Genomic DNA, 21,671 nt, shown 5'->3' with positions numbered 1-21,671 from the left:
GTCGAAATTCTCTTTGAACTTTTAACACTCTCATATTTAGCATACCAGAGAACAGATTGCGCCCGCTGTTGTTTTGTAGTAGCCATTTTAATCGTCTACGATTTTCATTTGCCCTTTCAGATTATGCATTGTTGATTATCATATATGGAAACTTCCATCTTTTAATCATAATACATAACCAGCAAAAAAATTTTCATATTATCATGATAGTGTTGTAATAAGCTTAATAAATTAATATTTTACGTACCCAAACGAATCAGACTGTAAATAAATATCATTGACTTTAATCCATTATATTTTCAAACACAGCTTTGTTATTATATAGTAAATAACTAATTTATTATTCGTTATAAATCGTTTGCTCCTGAATTACTTTTAAAGTTGTATTTAGAACTATGAACGTAATTGTCATAAAGTCATCGGTAGAAGATCGAGTATTTAGACACAGGCTTTGTATTTATCTATATTGAATTGAGAGGGAATATACTTCGCTATCTTTTTATTCTTTTATGTTATGACGTGATGAGTGTGTAATATCGGTGACAAAGGCTTTTATTTTTGTCAGTGTGTAGGACATTGTCCTGTTTACTGCTGGAACAGTTTTATCTGTATATACGAGTATTGGTATACCATAATCAGTGATGATTTCAAATTATCGTATTTTCCCCGGGGAGGAAAGATGAAACAACGGGGTTGGGGATTGAAGTTAATAAGCCATAGGATATTTCTCTATATTGTAATGCTTTGCACCTCCACTATTATTATTATTACTATTATTATTATTATTATTATTATTATTATTATTATTATCATTATTATTATTATTATTATTGCGACACTGATCATTCTGCTTCCGTTCCAGTTTTTGTTAATGCAACTTAAGGGGAGAGGATGGTATTTTTTTAAAACTCTTTTTCCTGTTTGGTGTAAATTATTAATTGTTTGTATGTAGAGAGCTCATAGCTGTGGCAACTCAACCATAAAAATATTTTGAAAAAAAAATTATTTGGGGGCTCACATTTAAAAAAAAAATATACTGAATGCAGGATTGTACTAAAACCGATATATCTAAACCGTTTTAAAAGATAGATTCAAACAGTTTTTGCAGTGTATTTGCAAACGTATGTTCTACAAACTGTCTGTAACTGTCTTTGATATTAGTCCCTACGTTTGTAAAATAAACAATTAAAATTTAGTCACAATTTTGTGATTTCCTTTCTTGCAAACAAACGGACGTATTTTTTTTTAAATGAAATCAATTAACAAAATTCTGTTACAGAGAAAAGTTTCCTAATAGTCTAAAGAATGTGTGTTCTAAATTTCCTGCATGTATCTTTAATAGTTCAGAAATTATATCCATTTTTTCTGGCAAGCAAAAAAAATGAAGTTACTGGAAACCGATAAAAGCGGGCGTGTGATTTAAAAATCCATAGCGCAGGAAGTTTAAAAATGGCAATCTACACATCACACGGTATTTTAAAGATTTTTTTTTTGAAAATTTAGTCATTGTTCATCAAAAATACCATCCTCTCCCTTAAACGTCATCTATTGGTAGTGGAGTGTTGTAATTACGTACTTATCTATTTATCGGCCCTCTGTATAACACTAAAAAAATTCTTGAAGTATGCTTTAAGAGCAAACATAAATTAATAGGCATCGCAAAATAATATGAAGTTTTAAAAATTTGTAATACACATTGCATAACGTAAATTTTTCGGCGATTTTTCTTTTAAATTCAGGCGCTCGCGAAAATAATTTACCCGTGCGGGACGTGTGTGCGTCTACTTATATTTGAAAGCCTGAGTTAAACGGACGTTGCCGTGCTAACATCACATTACGGGAGTATCTTCATGTATACGCGTACGTCAGATCAAAGAGTAACAAATAATGGGCTTAATATAAACCCGACGAGCGTATAAAAATTCCTCAGTATATGAAAACGCATTTGTATGCATGTATTTATTCACACTGCAATGGGTATATACCCGGTGGCAGTGGTAACTAATTACACTCAATAATGGAAATAATAAACTTATTAATTAAAAATACAATTAATAATAATACTAATAATTAATACTAATAATAATAATAATAATAATAATAATAATAACAACAACAGCAGGGAATATACTAAATTAAATGAAACGATCACTTAAAATAATATTTGAAATATTCTAATTTGTATCTTAAAACTAAGATCGAACTAAAACCCACGAGTATATGTTCATATCTGCACAAGTACCTTTCAACATTACACTCATTTCGCTGTCAACTCACTCACTGCACTGGAACTACGACACATTTCACTGATTCTATCCTGATTTCACTAACACTTCAAAAACATTTCACTGTTCAAATTCTTTGCACTGCCACTATAAACTATAAAGCTTCACTGACAGGAACACGTTTCACTTACACAGCACACTTCACTGACACGACATACTTCTTCACTGATACAACACACTTCACTGACACAACATAATTCTTCACTGATACAACACTTCAATAACAACATATCATTTACACCCTTTAACTACTGTGTATAATTACCGTCTATTAGTAAGGTCCTTAAGCCTATTTTTAAATGCATTTTTGGTTGTAGGTAAAGCCTTTAGTAAGTCTGCAGGTAAAGCATTCCAGTCCCTGATAGTACGATTGAGAAAAGAAAACTTTCCAGTGTCCGTCCTCTGCCTTCTTTCCCTCAGTTTATATGAGTGGTCGTTCCTTGAAGAGTAATTTGGCGGCTGCAACCTATTTTGTTATTTCTCTCCAGGCAGGCTCACCTCTGTATGTTTTGAACAGTGCGCATAATCGAATTCGCGTTCTCCTGTCCGTGAGTGTGTCCCATTTTAATGGTGAATTTTTCCGACAACACTTAAGAGCCCGTTTTTGAATCTTTTCCAGTCTCTTAATATGTTCTAATCTGTAAGGATCCCAACATGCAGCACCATATTCCATTACTGGACGTTCATATATGTTCTGTGTTGGTAGAGTTCAGTGAATGGTTTTAATTACTGTTACCAGAGTGGGAATTAAGATTTCTGATGAGGAAACAGAATCCTAGATATAGAATACCATACATAAATCACACATATAGGGTCAATTAAACAGTGTTCATGGATTAGATAAGAAACGTACAAAATATATATCACAGTTGTATGAACACTATTAAAATAAAACAATTATTAAAATTAATAAAATTCAGACATGTTTCGGAGACTGCCTCTCCATCCTCAGTGACTTTACCACGACGGCTGGTTCAGGTGATCGACCGCGTCAGTCTCCTTTAAGCTACGCTACAACGCGGTCGATCATCTGAACCAGCCGTCGTGGTAAAGTCACTGAGGATGGAGAGGCAGTCTCCGAAACATGTCTGAATTTTATTACTTTTAATAATTATTTTATTTTAATAGTGTTCATACAACTTTGATATATTTTGTACGTTTCTTACCATACATAAAATTATTATTATCCTCATTCGATACGGCTCAACGCTTGGTCGCACTGAGTTGCTTGTCTTGGATCTTGATTATTTTAGTAATTATATCCATGAGCAGGCTTAAGATAAGATGTGTAATTCCTAAGTTATTGATTGTTGTCAGCTTGCCGGTGATGATAATACATCAATATTATTTTATTTGCTTACTTTATACTTTATAAAGTATACTCGTATTAAAACAATTATATTTTGTAAGGGAGGTTAAAAGTTATCCCTGTCAGGGATTTTAATATGAATTTATGAGAGAGGGATAACTTTCCAACAGGGGGGATCTACTTACTGATTTAGCAGAAAGGAAAAGAATTTCGATCATTTACGGTAGGTCGGTTGTAATATGCTTTCCAAACAATATTATGGAAGGGAATCTTTACAATAAATGTTTTTGTGTAATGGATTAAATTAAAGTCAGTGCTTATTGCCTTAAAGCACAGCATTATAACAGTGATTTATATAGGAATGATCCACACTGAGAGATTATGTTTTTATATATTGCTTCCAGTTTGAAAACATATAGTGTAGCCTCTGGCCGTATAAAAGCAATATCTTTCACCCATTCCGTTCTTACCAGTTTCTGCACGCCGTAATATTGTAGCTATATATTGGGCCAGGTCTTTCTTTCGTTATTGACCGTCGTCTTGGAACTACTATATATGTATTGTGTTCCGTAAGTTTCCGAAGTTTCATACTCTTCTTCATTTAGTTCCCTGTAAGGAAACTTAAATAATGACTAGTTCTGACTTTTATACGCTTATTGTATCGGAGTTCGCAAGTTTTAATCACTATAAAAATGATTTATGAAATTGTGTTACGAATTTTCATCGCAAATCAAAAGAAGTCGAAAATGATATTGATCTACATCTATTATACTTTACAGATCGAAGTTCGATATTGGAATTAAATAATTTATCAGGTGCTAAAGAACAAGTAAAGACGAAAGCTGTAATAATAATAAATTTGTATTAACAAAAGCCACCCTAAATAAGGGTTCGATAGATCGGCCTACTGATCAATTCATAAAGAATAATAATTAAAACCAATTGTGTGACAGTTTGAAAGAAAAAAAAAACATTAAGATAAATGATACGAAAACATAGGAAATCATTTACAATAAAAGTTTCTTGGGTACAAATGATTACTAATTATAGCTGAGGATCCTATGGAATCGATCTTTGCATTAGAAATTTTAAATTGTTTAAGTGCACCGAACATGAGCCCAAAAACTGTCCAATGTGTGATGTGGTATTGTGCTCCAAGATGCTGACAACAAGGCTCATAATTATATGGCTTGTTTTTCACGACACACCTCTTGTGGCTGTTGCTCATGCATCTCGAAACGGACTGGGGGATCAAGAATGACACCCTTATCCTTCTGCCGATCAATTATGATATGAAATGAAATGAAATGCGCACAATGTGCATAGGATTTGTAGGTTAGTCTTTGCAGAAGTTTGTGAGCGAGGTTTTCCTTTCTCGGCAGTTTTCAACGATCAAATGACTGGTGCTCTAAATTGGAAAAAAAATTAACAAATGTTACAGTGATCCTCGTTGCCGATGTGATTTATGACAACGATGTGACTGAAGCTTTTGTGAACACGTTGCAGAAGATTTTGAGTTTTCCTCCAGCCAAGACAATATACATTGCATTGGAGAAAAGGTATGTCTTCACAGTTGCTGATTTAAATCAATTATGATATGAGCTCGTCTAGTAGAGCCATCAAAAGAGATGCAACCAACCTCCTGATAGTAAACAGAATGAATAGTAAATGGATAACTGGTCGAAGAGAAAAACAAGAATGATGGTTGTCACTTTCTTGTCGAAAATGAACCAAGACTGTCAATGCATAGCTTAAGACATATAGAATGTACATACAGAGTTATATGGCATTAACACTGATAGTCATTGTCCAGGAATGATCGGAAAATCACAGTTAAGCTTCGAGCGCTAAGCATTTCAAACTTTCAATTGCTTCTCCTGCAAAATGTATTCCAAATGACATATCCATCATTCTTGCAGTAGACTCTTCATATTGTCTTCAAATTTGTACCTGTAACTAGACTGAAGCAACAAGATCCTTAAGTAAAGCACACGTATACCACAGAGAAGAACTGTAAAAACAAGTGCAACAATAAATATTTAAGCATCTACTAGTATAACAAACAAAAAGGAATTTGGTAATTTTGTTCTGAAATGTAAAACCCGTTAATTGTACGTCGAATAACATTATTACGTTAGGAGAATTCGGGTATTGCAAAAGAAAATTCCCGAAGCTCCAGTGTATACTTTCGTTAATAGCTTCTTAATGACGTTTTGTAGTAGGCCTACACCTGTAGCTCTTGACGTTCTTGTTTGAACTACTGACAGATTAATTACATTTCTTTTTTTCATGAATGCGTGCATATCATCCACTAGGTATGCTTCTTATGTAGCTGTATAAGATTTTTTTGTAGTATTGTACTTCAGTGTTTACTGGTGACAAGATGTGATCGATGTTTTTGGTTTATCTGTAGCGCTTAGTAATAAATTGCACTTTACTTTTTTCTTATAGTGATCTGACATATACACCCACAATAAAATTAAATACTTGCATCTATTTTTCTTCAGTGCGTGCCTAATTTCGAGAAATCTTACAGGATTCTTTCATTTTAGACGTTGCTTGCACTCTGTTCTGTCAGCAACAGAAACGAAACGCCCTGTATATCGAGATATTCATTTGACTGGATACTGACGATGGATGTGAATGCAATGAAATGTAATTCGGATGACATTATTGACCAAATTCTTGTGAGCACGACCGAGACAACAATATCAGCATTGGTTAGATTTCATCCGAACCCCTTCGTTGGTTCTAAAAAATTTTCCCCCGTGTTTTCTGTGAAGTCAGGCGCGTAGTCAGAGGCATTCAGCTAGAAGGTGGAAAACGGGTGCTTATAAGACCGATAAAAATATGGATTGTAAGAGAAATTGGTTTTGACTAAGACCATGTTTGACGATAACGCGAATCTATGGAGAATGAAAAAAGTATGTGCACGTTTCATGTGGATTTTAAGTTATTTATGCTTACTGTATACGTTAACGCGAATTTTTGCGAGTTTATTTCTTCTGCGGAAGGCCTTCAAAGACTTATTTGCGTGAAGATAGGGCTGAGGCAAAGAATCTGGGTAATTTTGCATCATTCAGGGATTGGATGTTTCTTATATACTGTACACCATTCATCTTTCTGAGACAGTATGCATTATCTTAAGGGATTAGGTACAGCTTTACAGAAAGAACATTTTTGGAAAAATTCGACAATTTTTTTCTTCCATTACTGTATTTTGTACAATAATGAAAAATGGTACGTGTAAAACACTGTCCTTTTGCTATATGAAAAAAAATTGTGATTAAAAAATTATATATATATATATATGTATATATTTTTTCAAAATTCAAATCGGTGGCAGTTCACTGTGCAATGATGAAGCATATCCCTCATAACTCATAAACTTGTTAAATTTTTCATGTTCTCTCTTTTTTATTTTATTGCTGAAACTCATGATTACAATATCATGCTCTTCCAACTACATTCCTTAATAAATATATATTTTTTTTATTTTGTGTTAGAAGAAAATACTGATATTTGACCATTTTTTAAAATGAATTTATTTCTTATCAGACAGTCTATCAAAGATAGAGTAGTGATTGTGCATCATGTTGTGGATATGAAATGCATAAATACACACAAAAAATTCCATCACAGAATGTTGGATAGTTTTTGAGTTACGAGGGAAATGCTTCATCACTGCACAGTGAACTGCCACCATTTTGAATTTTGAAAAAAAAAAAATATATATATATACACCTATATATAAATTTTTTTATCGTATTTTTTTTCATATAGCAAAAGGACAGTGTTTTACACGTATCATTTTTATTTATTGTACAAGATACAGTAATGGAAGGAAAAAAAGTGTTGAATTTTTCCAAATTTTTTTTATCGTAAAAATATTTTTATCGTATAGCAGGACAGTGTTTTACATATACAATTTTCATTATTGTAAAAGATACAATAATGGAGGAAAGAAATATTGAATATTTCCAAAATTTTACTGCTGTAAGCTGTACCTAACCCCTTAATGTGTTACCTTGTGGATTGTTCCTATTATCTCAGAAATGTCCTTAAATTATATATTGTCTAGTTTATAAATGACTTAGGTATGCATTTTGGCATAGGGGTACTTGAAGAAATGTACCATAGCCAGAGGAGAGATCTTCGTCGTTTCTGGATGAAGGAGTAGGTTGTACCAGGACATTGATTCTGGCATTGCCGTCACCTTAATCAGTTTTAGGTTAACTTCACATCCGACTCTGAATCCGCACGTTCACTCTGAAGTACAGTCAGTAGTGGCAAAAAAAAAAAGAAAAAAAAACCGGACCGACCCTTGTAGCTGATTTCAGATTCGCATATTGAAATTTTGCTAGTCACAAAACACATCCATCCTGTATAATTAATTGTAACAATGAAATTTATAGCATTTGTTCGATTCTTACCGTCTTTTATTTCCTTCAGTGCCTCAAACTTACAGACGAAAAAAATTTGAGAGTTTTATTTTCATCTGGCATCAATATTACATTTCTACCTCTATTCGCCAAAGATAACTGCGTATTTTTTATATTAATAGTAGTACATACCTCTGGCTTCACTATCCATATTGAAATTACCACAGTTTGACACAATACACAGCACAGGATTCTTTTGTTTCAGCTACAAGGGTCGGTTCGGGTTTTTTGCCACTACTGTACATAATTGTTGTGTGTACAATATCAACGTTCTTAGTAACAAGATGGTCCAGTTTGTCTTATTTATAGGATAGACGTACACTTCTTGGTTCCATCCTCTGGTTCGGATACAAAATTGAGAGATTGGGGGCGCAGGGAACCGAGAAAGTTTAAGGTTATGATATCACGATTGGATGTTGTTCTCAATAACGAAATTGGATGATACAGAAGCGATCATAGGGGTATGCCAGATGATAATTATCTAAATAGATATATGAACATCTTAAATTGTTAAACAGCCATACTTACATATTATACTGTTGTTCATTACAGACCAATAATATCTTATTCTAATTGTAACGGTTAAAAAATAAGTATTTTTCAAGCCGTATGTTTTTGTAAAAGCTTCAACAGTATAGGGTTGAAAAATCTTATCTGGTCAAGGTCACGGGGCGTAAACCAATAGCCCAGACTACCTAGAAGATCGGCCGTAATAAGGAACTCACATCAATGCTTTTGGATGTCACTTGCAGTTAGATGATGGATTGGTAGATTTTCTGTTCACGAGCTTTGGATTTTTGCTTGCTTCTGTGGGGATGCGAGATGTGTCGCTGCGAATAACGCTTCAACTTTATCAAGAATGCTTTCCGCATCGTTCGCTTTCCTCACATTTAACGATAGTTGCTGCTGCTCAAAGATTATGTTGTAATTAGTTTTCTGATCTATGGCTACTATCTATCCTACAAACATGATGGCTATGACTAAAATTAAAGAGAGAGATTGAATACAATTTTATTTACCTTTTTTGTCGGTAAACAGTGCTGTACCATCTGCTTAAGTTTAAGAGCTTATATCGTGCGATTCTCTGTAGACCAATAATGTAAAAGGGATAGTAGAACAACTTGTAAGCAATTATTGTGAAGGACTTGTGAAATCGAACAGCTGTTAGACGGAATGCGAATTCTTGAATGGAGATAGGAAGAACTAATGCTGAATTACGCGGAAGAAATCTTTACTTTAAAGGACTTTTGAGGTCTTATGAGTAATTGTGTAGGTCCCTCTTTTATGCTGTCAGAGACAGAAGCTTTGTTCCGTATCCAAGTCGTATATGCCACTCTCGCGCTAATCTAGTACCTCGTTAATGCACCTAACGCCTTTATAAGGGCACAAGCGCAATTTGCAGTGATGGGAGTGTCTGGTTCGTAGCCCCAGACAGTTAAATAAAACATTGAGAGCCGTCACTTCCTTTGGGACTTGATATTCATTGCATTACACCCCACTTCCTTGCTTGTGAGACTGCATTATTGAGATGAAGTTTTCGCAGTTAACGTAATAAAATGTGTAGTATAAGAGAACTTTGACCTTAAGGATTGTTATTCACCTGACAGTTTAGTAGTTAACTCGGAGCGCAATGTAAGCCTAGCGGACAGAGTCAGTTTTCCGCACTGAAGACAGGGATTGAAATCCAGGCTTCCCCAATACTGTGAACGAAGACTATTTATGTAGAATTTATTGAAGTACAGTACTTCTACGATGATAGTTCTTTTTTAATGGCTGATCACCTGCACACTTCATAACCTAAGTGTGTTAGAATCTACTCTTAAGGCTCTAGAAAATAAATTTAAATAGACTACGGTGTACAGGGTTGTTTCCGATCTCTGATAACGGATTTTAATGACATCATGTGCGTCAGGAATCACACCGACAGCTGAATTGCGGCGAGAGGTGACAGACCAGTAGTGAGTTATTTCATAATCAGAGTGCACGGTGTATCACAGTAGCAATGCCTAAGAAAATGGACCCTTTTTGGGAGGGGTTACATAACAACTCGTTCCGATGCCAAGTAGTTACGTGAAAATCATAGGAGCCTGGGAAAACGTGGTTTCGTTATTTCCAAGAAAGGCATCATGTGTGTACCTAATAAGACTGGCAAAGCTCGGATGGGATTAATTCCAGAGTGGAAAAAGCAAGCGAATCCACCCCTTGTCACAAATCGCCGAACCCCACGAGATGATACAAATTAATTCCATTCGAGCTTTACCAATCTTGGAAATAACGAAACCTCCTTTATTGCAGGCTTCTTTTATTTTCACTTAACTGTACTTGGCATTGGAAAGGATCGTAATTTACGCCTTTCAAAAAGGCTCGATTTTTTTGGAAATTTCTGCCGTGAGTCGGCGTGTACTCTGACTATGAGATCATTCACTACTGGTCTGTCACCTCGCGCCACATTTCAGCTGTCGTGTGACTCCTGTCGCACATGATGTCATTCAAATTCTTTATCAGAGATCGGAAACAACCCTGTATTCGCCTTGCTAACCCCTCATGTTAGTTAACCCAGCCTCTAATAATAGCTTAAAACCATTAATTTGATACGGTATGTAGACCTACAATTTGTTTTATCACTGACCGATAATCCGCTTATTCTTCGTGATAAATAGCTCTAATATAGACGAGGAGGCGAGACCTGGCATGTGAGCTGTGCGATAGGAGAAAGAATGAGCTATCAGAAAGAGAGTTTTTTTCATGACTTTTAATATTATACGAATCTACAGACACGGAAGTTCATCTCAGACTAAAACGTATCTTTCCTCTCCATACCCATTGGTAATATAGCTACGATGCATGATAAGGTCACAGGATAGGTCTTGTCTCCTCTACTGTATTAGATTGATAGGCTATTATCCCTATACATATACAGTGTTTCCATCTAACTTTTTGAACTCAATATTTTCAAAACGAAGTAAAATATGGAGAACCTACTACCATGTCAGTGACTTAGAGGCTCACAAAATGAGAGAGTAGGCCTAATACACAATCTAGCAAATTCAGAAAACTTACTTTCGACACAAAGTGTATTGGTTTAAAATGGAACATATTTTTATAGCAAAATGAAAAGTAGAGATAAAATTATGGATAAAAGCATTGGCTCACTTTACTAAACTAAATACCTTCACAGATAATTCATAGAGGATGTGGGACTAGAAACTCGTCTGTTAATATTCTTCCTGTATGCACACTTCAAATAGACTATGTGAGCAGAGAGGTACAGGTAGTTAATGAAAAGTTTCCAGGTCGGTGGATAGGAGGGTAGGGTTCTGTGAGATGGCCAGCTCGGTCCCCCGACATGACATCACTAGACTTTCTTCTCTTGAGCGCAGTGAACGATAGAGTGTATCAGAAAGCCTCCAACAACTGTAGAAAATATGCAATAACATATTGCTGAGGCGTGTGAAGCAATATCTGGGGAAAGACTGCGTTCTGTGCAACTCTCTCTTGTCACAGTCTCTACAAGTGCGCTGTTGCAAACGGTGGTCATTTTGAGCATCTCCTTAAGTGACAAAATTTCATAATTAGATTACGGTATTTTTGTTATTTTTCAAACTTTTTCTGTGCTGGATGTAATTTACAATAATGAAGATGTTTTTCTTATAGCTCTCAGGTCACTAGTATTTTGTTTAAGAATGCGAAACCAATTCTGCTATCCATAATTTTACCTCTGTTTTTCATTTCTCTATACAAAACATTCATGTTCCATTTAAAAACAGTACATTTCTAGTTGATTCGTGTTGAAAGTAGTATTTTCTGAATTTATTGGATTGTGTATGTTTTCTCAATTTGTGAGCCACTGACGGGTACATTCCTATGCAAGTAGCTTTTTCATATTTCGTTCCGAAAATATTTCAGGTCGCAAAGTTCGATGAAAAGCCTTGTGTATGTGCTTGCGTTCGTGCGTGCGTGCGTGCGTGCGTGTGTGTGTGCGTGCGTACGTACCTTTGCTCAGATTTTATTTGTGAATTGGAAACTTTCGTGTGATAAGCTTTAGATTTTCCTTGTTTTTTTTTTTTTCTTCTTCTAAAGGCGGATTTGTAATTATCAATAGTCGAGTGTCCTACATTCATAATAAGTAGCATTTCCAATTACTTCTGCGTCTCTAAATTGTAATATTTACGCTGCTATGATATGTTTAGTTATAATTTGATATCTTCATTAGTACGTGTCTCCTGCTATAGCACACAGAAATAATATAACAATTCATCATCATCATCATCATCATCATCATCATCATCTTCTTCTTCTTCTTCTTATTCCTCTTCGGCTGTTACCTCATACTTTTTATAGGACATAGGAGATCAACAAAGCATCGCCATCTGATCCTATTTTCGGCTATCCACTTCCCTTAATTTCATAACTTTCCTTTTTCTAGTGCCTCCTTTTGTACAGATCTTCGCCACGTTTGTTTGTGCGTTCCTCTCTCTTCCTTTTCTCCTGCGAATGCAATCTACGGGTTCTCTCTCGATGGCTTCATTTCCTTTTTTTCAGCGTGTGTCATATCCACTTACATTTTCGTCGTTTTATCTATATGGACGACTTTGTTTCCTCTGTCCTTGCCCCTGGTTCTCTATTTGAAATCACTTCTGGCAGAAGTTTTCTCGCACAGCGTTTTACGAAAATGTAGTTGGAAATTGTTCGTTTGTTTTACCTTCGACGTCTCAGACTTAACGTTGCTCTGAAAGATAACGAGTTTAATCTTGATGGATATTTTGTTTCTCTTCTATATGTTATTAAGTCGGAATATAAACGTTATCTGTAGTAATGTCACGAGAGGTCTGAAATTGAAATCTCAGACCTCGAGTGACATTTATTAGGACTATTTCGTGAATAAAATAAAAATGTAAATAATATATCCCTAAAATTCGATCACAAAATGTTAATAATTGTTTATTAACGAATACTTAACCTATTTAGACATTGTGAAGTTGAAATAAACGTAGATGAATATCGATTACTGCTATAAAGAAATTCGATGTTATTATTCAGTAATGCCAATTGCGAAAAGCGAAATACAGGTTTAACAATGTTAATTACATGTACTGCACTTTTCTCTTATTATTATAACATAAATACATTTTCATTATCTGCTGAAATCATAACTTAATTTAACGTAACAGTGGGGGACAGCTATATACCAATGCTTATGTATTCACAGCGAGACATGTTGCTATACACAGTGAAGCCATCTCTGTATAGATAGGTCTAATTAAAACACGAATTTTATTACGCCATACGGAAGGCAGTTTGATGAAAAGACCTTATTATTACTATGCAAGGTCATTGGGTTTCATATGCGATGATGTTACATGAATTTTAACATCTGACTTTTCTATTAATTGTTTCATTTCATTCACAAAATACAAATTTTATAGACTACAATTATAGGTTATGTTACCTGTGGGAACAGGACCAATGTCAGCGGTGTCTTATTTCGACCGTTACAATCAGTGCTACACGAAAGCATTTTTTATAGCTCGACAAATGCATTCTCGCTGTAGTGTGTAACGGAACTAAAGGTGCATCTACACAGTTCAATATTCCAATCGCGTATGCGTGCAATCTGGGAAGAATATTGAAAGAATCAAGTTTAAAAGGTACGTTCAATTAAGATGCATGGAGATTTTGTGACTACATGGTGCGCCGTTTTGAACGTCGTCTTCACTGCGTAAATATATTAATTAATATTAAATATCAATCTTGCATTCATTGCTTTAAAGTTAAAAAAAAAGTTTAACCGTGTAATTGCATCTTAATATATTCATGATCATCAGTTCACGGGAAAACAGTTGGCGACAACGACTAAACAAAAGAACGTCCATGCGATAAATTGATAGCGATTAATCTAGCTGCAAAAATTATCGCAAAGTCTGACTGTGATAGGTTGGAATTCAAAATTTCATTACATTTTATTGGTCGAAAATGGAATGACGTCATATAAACGAAATAGTCGATGTAATATTAATTTCTAACGAAAATACGTTACAGGAATACCCTATTTTTAAATTTATCGTTTAGGTTATAACAGTTCGTAGAAATGGCTCTATTTCGTGCAGTGGCTTGAAATTTGAGGTTCGTTTAAATTAAATTTACACGAAAACCGTCCACGCTATTCAAATACGCCAGAGAGATAAATTAGTCTTTATTAGATTTCCTATCGATATGGACAAAAATCACGATCCTACTCGCAGTAGTTACCGTAAGAGGTTCTTAAACATTTGGGAAAAGTTTTTTTTTCTAAAAAACTTTGAACTTTCCACCAATATGATATTATAGCTTTGTTACATACAACACGAGCTATTCGCTCTGAAAATCTGCAAGGCTGTTTCACTTCCACTCTGTATACACACTGCTGTAGATACTACTACCACAGTCTAGTATATACAGTCACGAAGCTCAGTACGTAGTAAATATGCATTCATAGATAGTTCCTAACCACTAGGATCACTACTATTGCCTCATTACAGACAATGCGAAATAGTACCTGCACAGTCTATTGTTTCTAGTACCCTTATAAACTCAGGCTTCGTGACTGTATATGGACTATTTCATCTCAAATCGACCGAAATATAGAGAAAATTGACCTTACAATTTTGAAATGCAATGAAACTTTTTCTGTCCGTTGACAACTGTGATGCAATGCTTTGTGCAAAGTTTGAGGCATCAGAACTTCATAGTGTTTAAATTAAAAATATTTAAATTTATCGTATTTTCATAAAATTAGCAACTTTAAACTGTTGTGGCTCCGAAACCCTTCCATCCAGTGATCAAAATCATGGTTTATTTTGATGCTGAGAAATAAAAGTTTATATTGACATGTAAACAATTTTTCTTACTTTTTATGGATATGGAGAAATTTAGATTTTTCTTCATTAAGACGCCTTTGCCCACGAAAAAAAAAAAAAAAATATTTTTTAAATATATGGTTAGATTCCGCATTGAAAGTACAAATAAACACATTTTTTACTGGGCAATCAGTTTCGACCTGATATTTAGATAAATATTGTCCTTATTTTTTAACTGAAACCAAAAAGAGGTGCACCGTTGATAAGAAAGTATTGAAAATATCAAATAAAGAAAATAAATAGTACGCGCTTGAACTAACCAGCTGACTGTGAGGCGGGAGCTAGCCGAGACAAGCATGGCCAGGAGACATAACACGTGATTTTCGTCTAGTAGCGCATAGCTGGGCTAGCTTTATCACAAGTTTTCATAAACACAGGAGTGGAGTAAAATGACGCCCAACGCTCGCTTATCTTCAGCTGTCTGCCAGCGCGTGCGGTACTGCGCCTTTCAAGTCTAGGCGTGTGAAAATAATTTATTTAATACCCTCGAAACGTACTGCCGAGCCACTAAGCAAACAATGCCGAATCCCGAATGCAAGGTTGTTCTCAATATTTTTTACATTTTTACAAATTGGCAAAAAGCCTAAAAGTAAGTAAAATCAGATTATCTGTCTTTCTGTGTACAATAAAAATAAGGATTACTTCTTAACATAACCTACCGTATGTCAGCTTGAAAATAAGCTCCCATTCAATGTTTTGCAGTAAACGGTTCCAGAGTTGTGAGCGCTGAAAGAGGCTTGTTTTTATAAAATACGCTAAATTTGTCGCTCGATAGTACGAAAACCGTTTGACTTTCGATAGTATATTTTTGAAAATGCACTCTCCTCAGCACCTTGTATAAATAGGGAAAAATTAGAGTATTAAAAAATGCGAGGTTTTTTACTGATCGATTTCATATGGAATAGCCCATACGGTGCAGATAACCGTTTCTTGAAGGTTGTACCAAAGCTTGGATAGTGAGATGCATTTCCCCATTAAGTGGAAGATATACGTTAAATATTTCCCAGTTGCTATTGGACCTAGCTTTCTCCTTCTGCCGATCACTTCCATGTACGGACTGGATAATTCCAGGCGTCACGTTGTCGCATTCGGCAGTTTAGGAGTAGTTCTTACACCACACCTTAGCTTCGGAGTCTTTATAGTGATAGATTCGCAGCCTTGGAGAGATTATTTGCGTGAGTGGGACCAGAACGAGGGGAGCGTGTGGGAAGCTGCGCCTGCAGTAGAACGTGTGAATGAGCTGCGAGCTCCTTCAATCAGGCCACTTGAGTCCGTGGACACTGGCTGTGAGAGCGCCCGAGTACTAGAGCTGTTTGCCACGGAGGATAAGTGGATTGTCGGTGAGTGAGTCAAACAAATTGTACACAATAAAATGAATTGCCTTCGAGCTCTAATGTTAGGAGTTGAGTTAGCTAACAAGGGGAGTTCGCGAGCGGGAAACTAAATATTTTATTCAATTCCGTACCAGATTTTAGATTTATTATTATTTAAAGAATAGATTCCGAAACATCTACTTCAGTTCAGTCCACACCTGTGGAGTAACGGTTAGCACGTCTAGCCGCGAAACCAGGTGGCCCGGGTTCGATTCCCGGTCGGGGCAAGTTACCTGGTTGAGGTTTTTTCCGGGGTTTTCCCTCAACCCAATATGAGCAAATGCTAGGTAACTTTCGGTGTTGGACCCCGGACTCATTTCACCGGCATTGTCACCATCATCTCATTCAGACGCTAAATAACCTAAGATGTTGATACTAAAAAAAAAACATCTAGTTCAGGCCTGCACAAGGTTTGCGCTCTCCGAGCCGGCTCACAGCTCATGAGCGGAATGCAGATATTAGGTGCGCTCTGTATAAGTGTGGACTGGAAGAAGGGGTGATCTCGTACAAAATATACCAAAAAGGAAATACAGTACTATTACGTTCACAGCTCATGAGCGGAATGCAGATATTAGCTGCGCTCTGTATAAGGGTGGACTGGAAGGAGTGATCTCGTATAAAATATACAGAAAAGGAAATACAGTACTAGCAGGAGTGTTTATGAAATGAATTCCCGTTCAGTGTTTGCAAAACTATATTGGACTATTATTAATTAATTAAGAAATATTTATTTTGCAGAAATAGTAGAAATTCTATAGCTACTTAAATGTACAATATCATTTTGTTATATTTTTATTTATCAGTAGCCTACATCAAAACGGGGTTTTATGCTGTTGGCAGCTGAAAGGAACAGTAGCCTACTGATCGTAATGAAACATCAGTTACATATGTTCGATGTCTGCCTTTATTAAAGTTGATTATAGAAAACAGTTGCTCACAAATGAAGGGTACACGGGAATAACTATCAAGGTCCATTTCATAAAGTTTCGAGAAAACGAATTTTAAAGTTTAAGCACTTAATACTTTGTTATGTGTGTATTTATTGACGTAGTGGAACGTCAAGAACGATGATTTCTTATTACTAGCTAGACCACATGATAGTACTCCTTTTCCAACATAAGATAGCATTATTAGCTCAATTTCGATTTTTGATGGACCTTGATCGTTTTTCCCGTGTACCCTTCAAATATAAATGTTGAGCCAAACATAGCAATCATTTTCACAGCCAGCCTGTGTAGTCGTGGATATTATTGCTAATGTTTAGTCTTGTAAAACTCAACCAGGCTAATATTCAAACGATCTTTAGCCCTTGGGTCACATTGAAGATCAATAAGTTCGAGCTGTAAATCGTTAAATGTTAAATGTTACGTTCCGTCTTTTAGATTCCTCCATACTGTACTGTAGCAGTAGGTAAGCAACGTGAAACAGTTACTGAGAATAGGCCTACACACTGCACTCCACTAGATAACTGAGTGGTCGTTTCCCTCTCCTCTACCTATACTAAGTCTATGTCATTCTGACGTATCTTCCTCTCCGTTTCGGCGAGCGGTAGGCCTAAACACAGCTCTCTCGCTCCGAAGGAGCGCACGCGCTCGTTGAGCGCTGTTTGTGCAGGTATGATCTAGTTTATTGACCGTTAATCGTTAAAGAATGAAAATATATCAACTTCATCTTCAAGGCTTTCGTTCGAGGTCTTTAGTCCAGCATTCACAACTATAAAAGAAAGCAGGGATTACCATGGCTTTATAAAACTTGAATAAAGTTTCCTTTCGCACCTTTTTACCTAAAGTACGGCGAATTGTACCACGAAAATAGTTAAATATATCGTCGTTGTACCTGCAATTACTCCTATTTGACATATTAATCGATTTTCAGATTTTTGCTCTATTAAATAACTTATAACTAGTGATACAGAAAATAATAAAATCTCATATATGTAATTACCAAGGCTTCGGTCCTGGGCACAGAAACGCATGAAGTTCAGAACGCACGGACAATAGTGTTCTGTTGGTCGAGTGGAGTGGGAGATGGTGAGCGTCGTTACTTCGTGTCTCAACATGTAAACAGTACGGCACAAAATATATTTCACCCTGTACAGTTGCAGTATATACAGTACATTCCTAGTGTAGACAATAAATGTCTACCATTAAAGTATTACCGTAAGTTGTAACCTTCAATCAGGTGTCCCTACGCCGAAGCCTGTTACACGTATCGTAGCCAAGCAGCAATAAGCCTACACACAACGGTAATGCACATTACGGACCCACCTGTGCTGTTGCAGTCGGGTGACTGCACACGGGTCATGATGTCATTTATACTCCATGTACTCTAAACATACTGGTTACTCTATGTTCTTAGGCTGAAGCGTGGTAATTACATTTCATTGTTTCGAACATGTAAGAATTCACAGTCTCCTATGCACGGCTGCTATGGAATGAATAAATGTTTTTTTCTGTCTTCTGAAAAATGTTATATTTTGCACACAGGAGTTATTGCAGGAACAACGACGATATTTAGTTTATTACCAATTTCGAACTTTTTTCTATAACGAAGAATCGACCAATTTTTTTATGGAGGCGGAACAGATCGAAGCAGGAGAAACGAAGTTTTTAAGATACATAGCTGTATTATCTCAACGGTGGGTCTGTGCCGTGATGACCACACAACCAGGGAGATCCGCAACGTGTGCCTCTGAAGTGTGGTGCACAGATGTAGACATTCCGGTACATCGTATTGTAAGTTCATTTGAAACTATGAGGTAAACCATGACATGGAACTATTTTTTATGGACGTAAATCCCCAATTAATTTATAGTACACTTTGCTACTGATAACAGACTGCACAGGGATTAGGATAGCAGAAATGCAATATCTTTAACTTCGCGGTACACGAATTCAATCATTGACCTTTCTGCATAATACAACACAAGTCTCTAGTAATAATAATAATAATAATAATAATAATAATAATAATAATAATAATAATAATAATAATAATAAATATGAATATGAATAAGAACTGGAACCTTACGTCATTTTGCCCCATTCTTTTCTGACAATGAGCAGATGGAACATAAGTCGTAGTAATAGCTCGCGCAAGGAACGATTACCGAAAAGCAATGGTGGCGTTGCTGTCTGTTTTGACGTGTGTATATAGACACGCTGAGGGGGCGGGCCGATGGAAGTACTGTCTCTTCCAAGAAGATGAACAAATGAGGACATCGCTGTGGAAATAAGGAACGTAGCAAGAGAAAAATTCGAAGCTAATTAAACGCGCAACATATGTTTACGAATGAAATAATAATACCGTGCGATACAAGACAGGTATTCACATGCAATGGAACAAACTAAAGTCTTAATGTAACTATCACAACGCAAGACTGATTCTGTCGATGTCATTTCTCTTCCGACTGTACTCTTGAATATAATTCAAGCTACCTCGTGACTTTTCCTGTCGCCCGCTCTTCCTTATCGCATTGTTTCTTTCGCATTCCTTTCGTCGGTGTTCCCTGCTTGAGAGACCTATACGAGTATTATAACGGTACAGACAGTGCAGTAGATATCTGGAGAACGTAAACAAGCTGCAGCCTGTTCCCTCCCCTTAAGCCTCGTTCACACTTTTCAAGTAGCTTGAATTCAAGTCACTTGAAAGACGAACTTGAAAAGTGTGAACTATGTTTCAAGTTGACTTGAAATCAATTAACGGCTTGAATTCAAGTTTCAAGTGAAGTTGGATCCCTTTATACTTTTTACTTGACTTGAAAGGACACTTGAAAAGTGTGAACGTCACTTGATAACTTGAATTCAAGGAGAAAAGCGCGGGAATTCAAATTAACAACTGTTTAAGAGCATTAAATTAGCAGCTGATTGTTTTTCTGTTCTGCTGGGAATATAAAAATAATAGGAAACAGTAGTAAGTGAAATAATGACCAAATATTTGAGTTTCTGAAGTTTTATAAAATTCACGAAGGCCTGCGGATTATAGAAACTGCAAAGTTTCGTAATAAAAATGCAAAGGAAGCTGCCAAGGATGGAAGAGTCCATTGTAGAACTGAACAGCAGAGATTTTAACGTGGACACACGATGTAGCCTATGAAAGGCAATAATAAAAACCATTAAACTTTAGATAGAAAAGAAGTGAGGAAGATAAGAGAGATTAAGAAAAGAAGAGCGTTGCTTGAAGGGATGACATTTATCGCCGAAACTGGCATGGTTCAGTGTGGTTGATTTTTTTTTTTTTTGGGGAACTCTAACAGCTTCAAGATAATCATTTTCAATTATGGTAAATCAGACTTGCTAATATTTTATTACATTTGCGATAAGAATTATCAAATCTGAGTGAAGATTTCACTTATTCTATTTGTAATGGTCAATGGTCGTATATTTCTCTTACTAAGCTAATTCCTAACCCATACTGAACAACGCGTCTTCCATTTCTTCAATATATTTATCATTTCCCTGGCACGGAGGTTTGCTACTACAGAAATTCCTAATTGCACAACATCCATCGACGCCATTTTATCCTACTTGAAAACAAAATAACTTGAATATGTCTGAACTGAGACTTGAATTCAGGTTACGTGAAATCACGTGACTTGAATTCAAGTTACTTGAAAAGTGTGAACGAGGCTTTAGGGTCACCACACCGGGAAGTAAACATTATGTGACCTTGTTATTGTTTACATTCTACCACGATCCATTGCGCCGAGTGTACATAAAAGACATATGACATCAACACTTGTGTAGTTACTCTCTTCTTCCCTCACGAACGCATAATTTGAAATGCAATTTCTGTTCAATTTCTCAGAAACTGTTTAAAAAACAAAGAGAAACGAAAAAATAAATGGACAGATGCGCCAAACTGACCTTAAAATACAGTAGCCTACGTTTTTTCGTTCATATGGTGAGTAAGCGTAATGAATTTAAAGTATATTCATTCTCCATGCACTTCTATTTGAACTACAATTCGATTATCATTTGAAACAGTGCTGACTATATAGTTGTGTTCGATAAGCACTGAACTGAGAATGAAGTTATTTCTCATTCAATGCACGCCAAATGTTGAAGCTCTGTTTTCCTCTTAACGGTGTGATGTCATCTTCTTAGAAACAGGACAGATTGAAAATAGGACAAAATGAGTTTTTAGGTCAAGTGACAGGACGGCTGACACACACACATATACATACATACACACATATGACTATGTTGTACTATTTACAATCTTGTAAATACTGTTTGGCAGTTGAAAGAGCGTTACTTTGCTGCACTTATTTAAATGTGTATTTGGGTTACTATCGAAATTTATTTAATAGTGTCAGCATATTCTCTATATAGAGAAGTAATAATTTTACAAGTGAAGTAAGTCCA

At 35.8% G+C, this 21,671-nt stretch overlaps 1 protein-coding gene across 7 annotated transcripts in view; it reads left to right on the top strand.

Annotated features, from left to right (window-relative positions):
- Positions 1-21,671, top strand: part of Liprin-beta (liprin-beta) — a 404,935-nt gene that overhangs the window by 213,339 nt on the left and 169,925 nt on the right. The window contains exon 1 of one of the 7 annotated variants that reach the window (XM_069839388.1): positions 15,951-16,272. The exons of the other annotated variants lie outside the window; for them this stretch is intronic. Coding sequence (XP_069695489.1) covers positions 15,981-16,272 — 292 coding nt within the window. The 5' untranslated portion in view covers positions 15,951-15,980. Of the gene's footprint in view, positions 1-15,950; positions 16,273-21,671 lie in introns of those variants that run through there. 7 annotated transcript variants of the gene reach the window in all.

This window comes from Periplaneta americana, chromosome 11 (assembly GCF_040183065.1).
Source record: "Periplaneta americana isolate PAMFEO1 chromosome 11, P.americana_PAMFEO1_priV1, whole genome shotgun sequence".
Classification (NCBI taxonomy): Eukaryota; Metazoa; Arthropoda; class Insecta; order Blattodea; family Blattidae; genus Periplaneta; species Periplaneta americana.
This window is presented reverse-complemented; position numbering and strand designations above follow the sequence as displayed.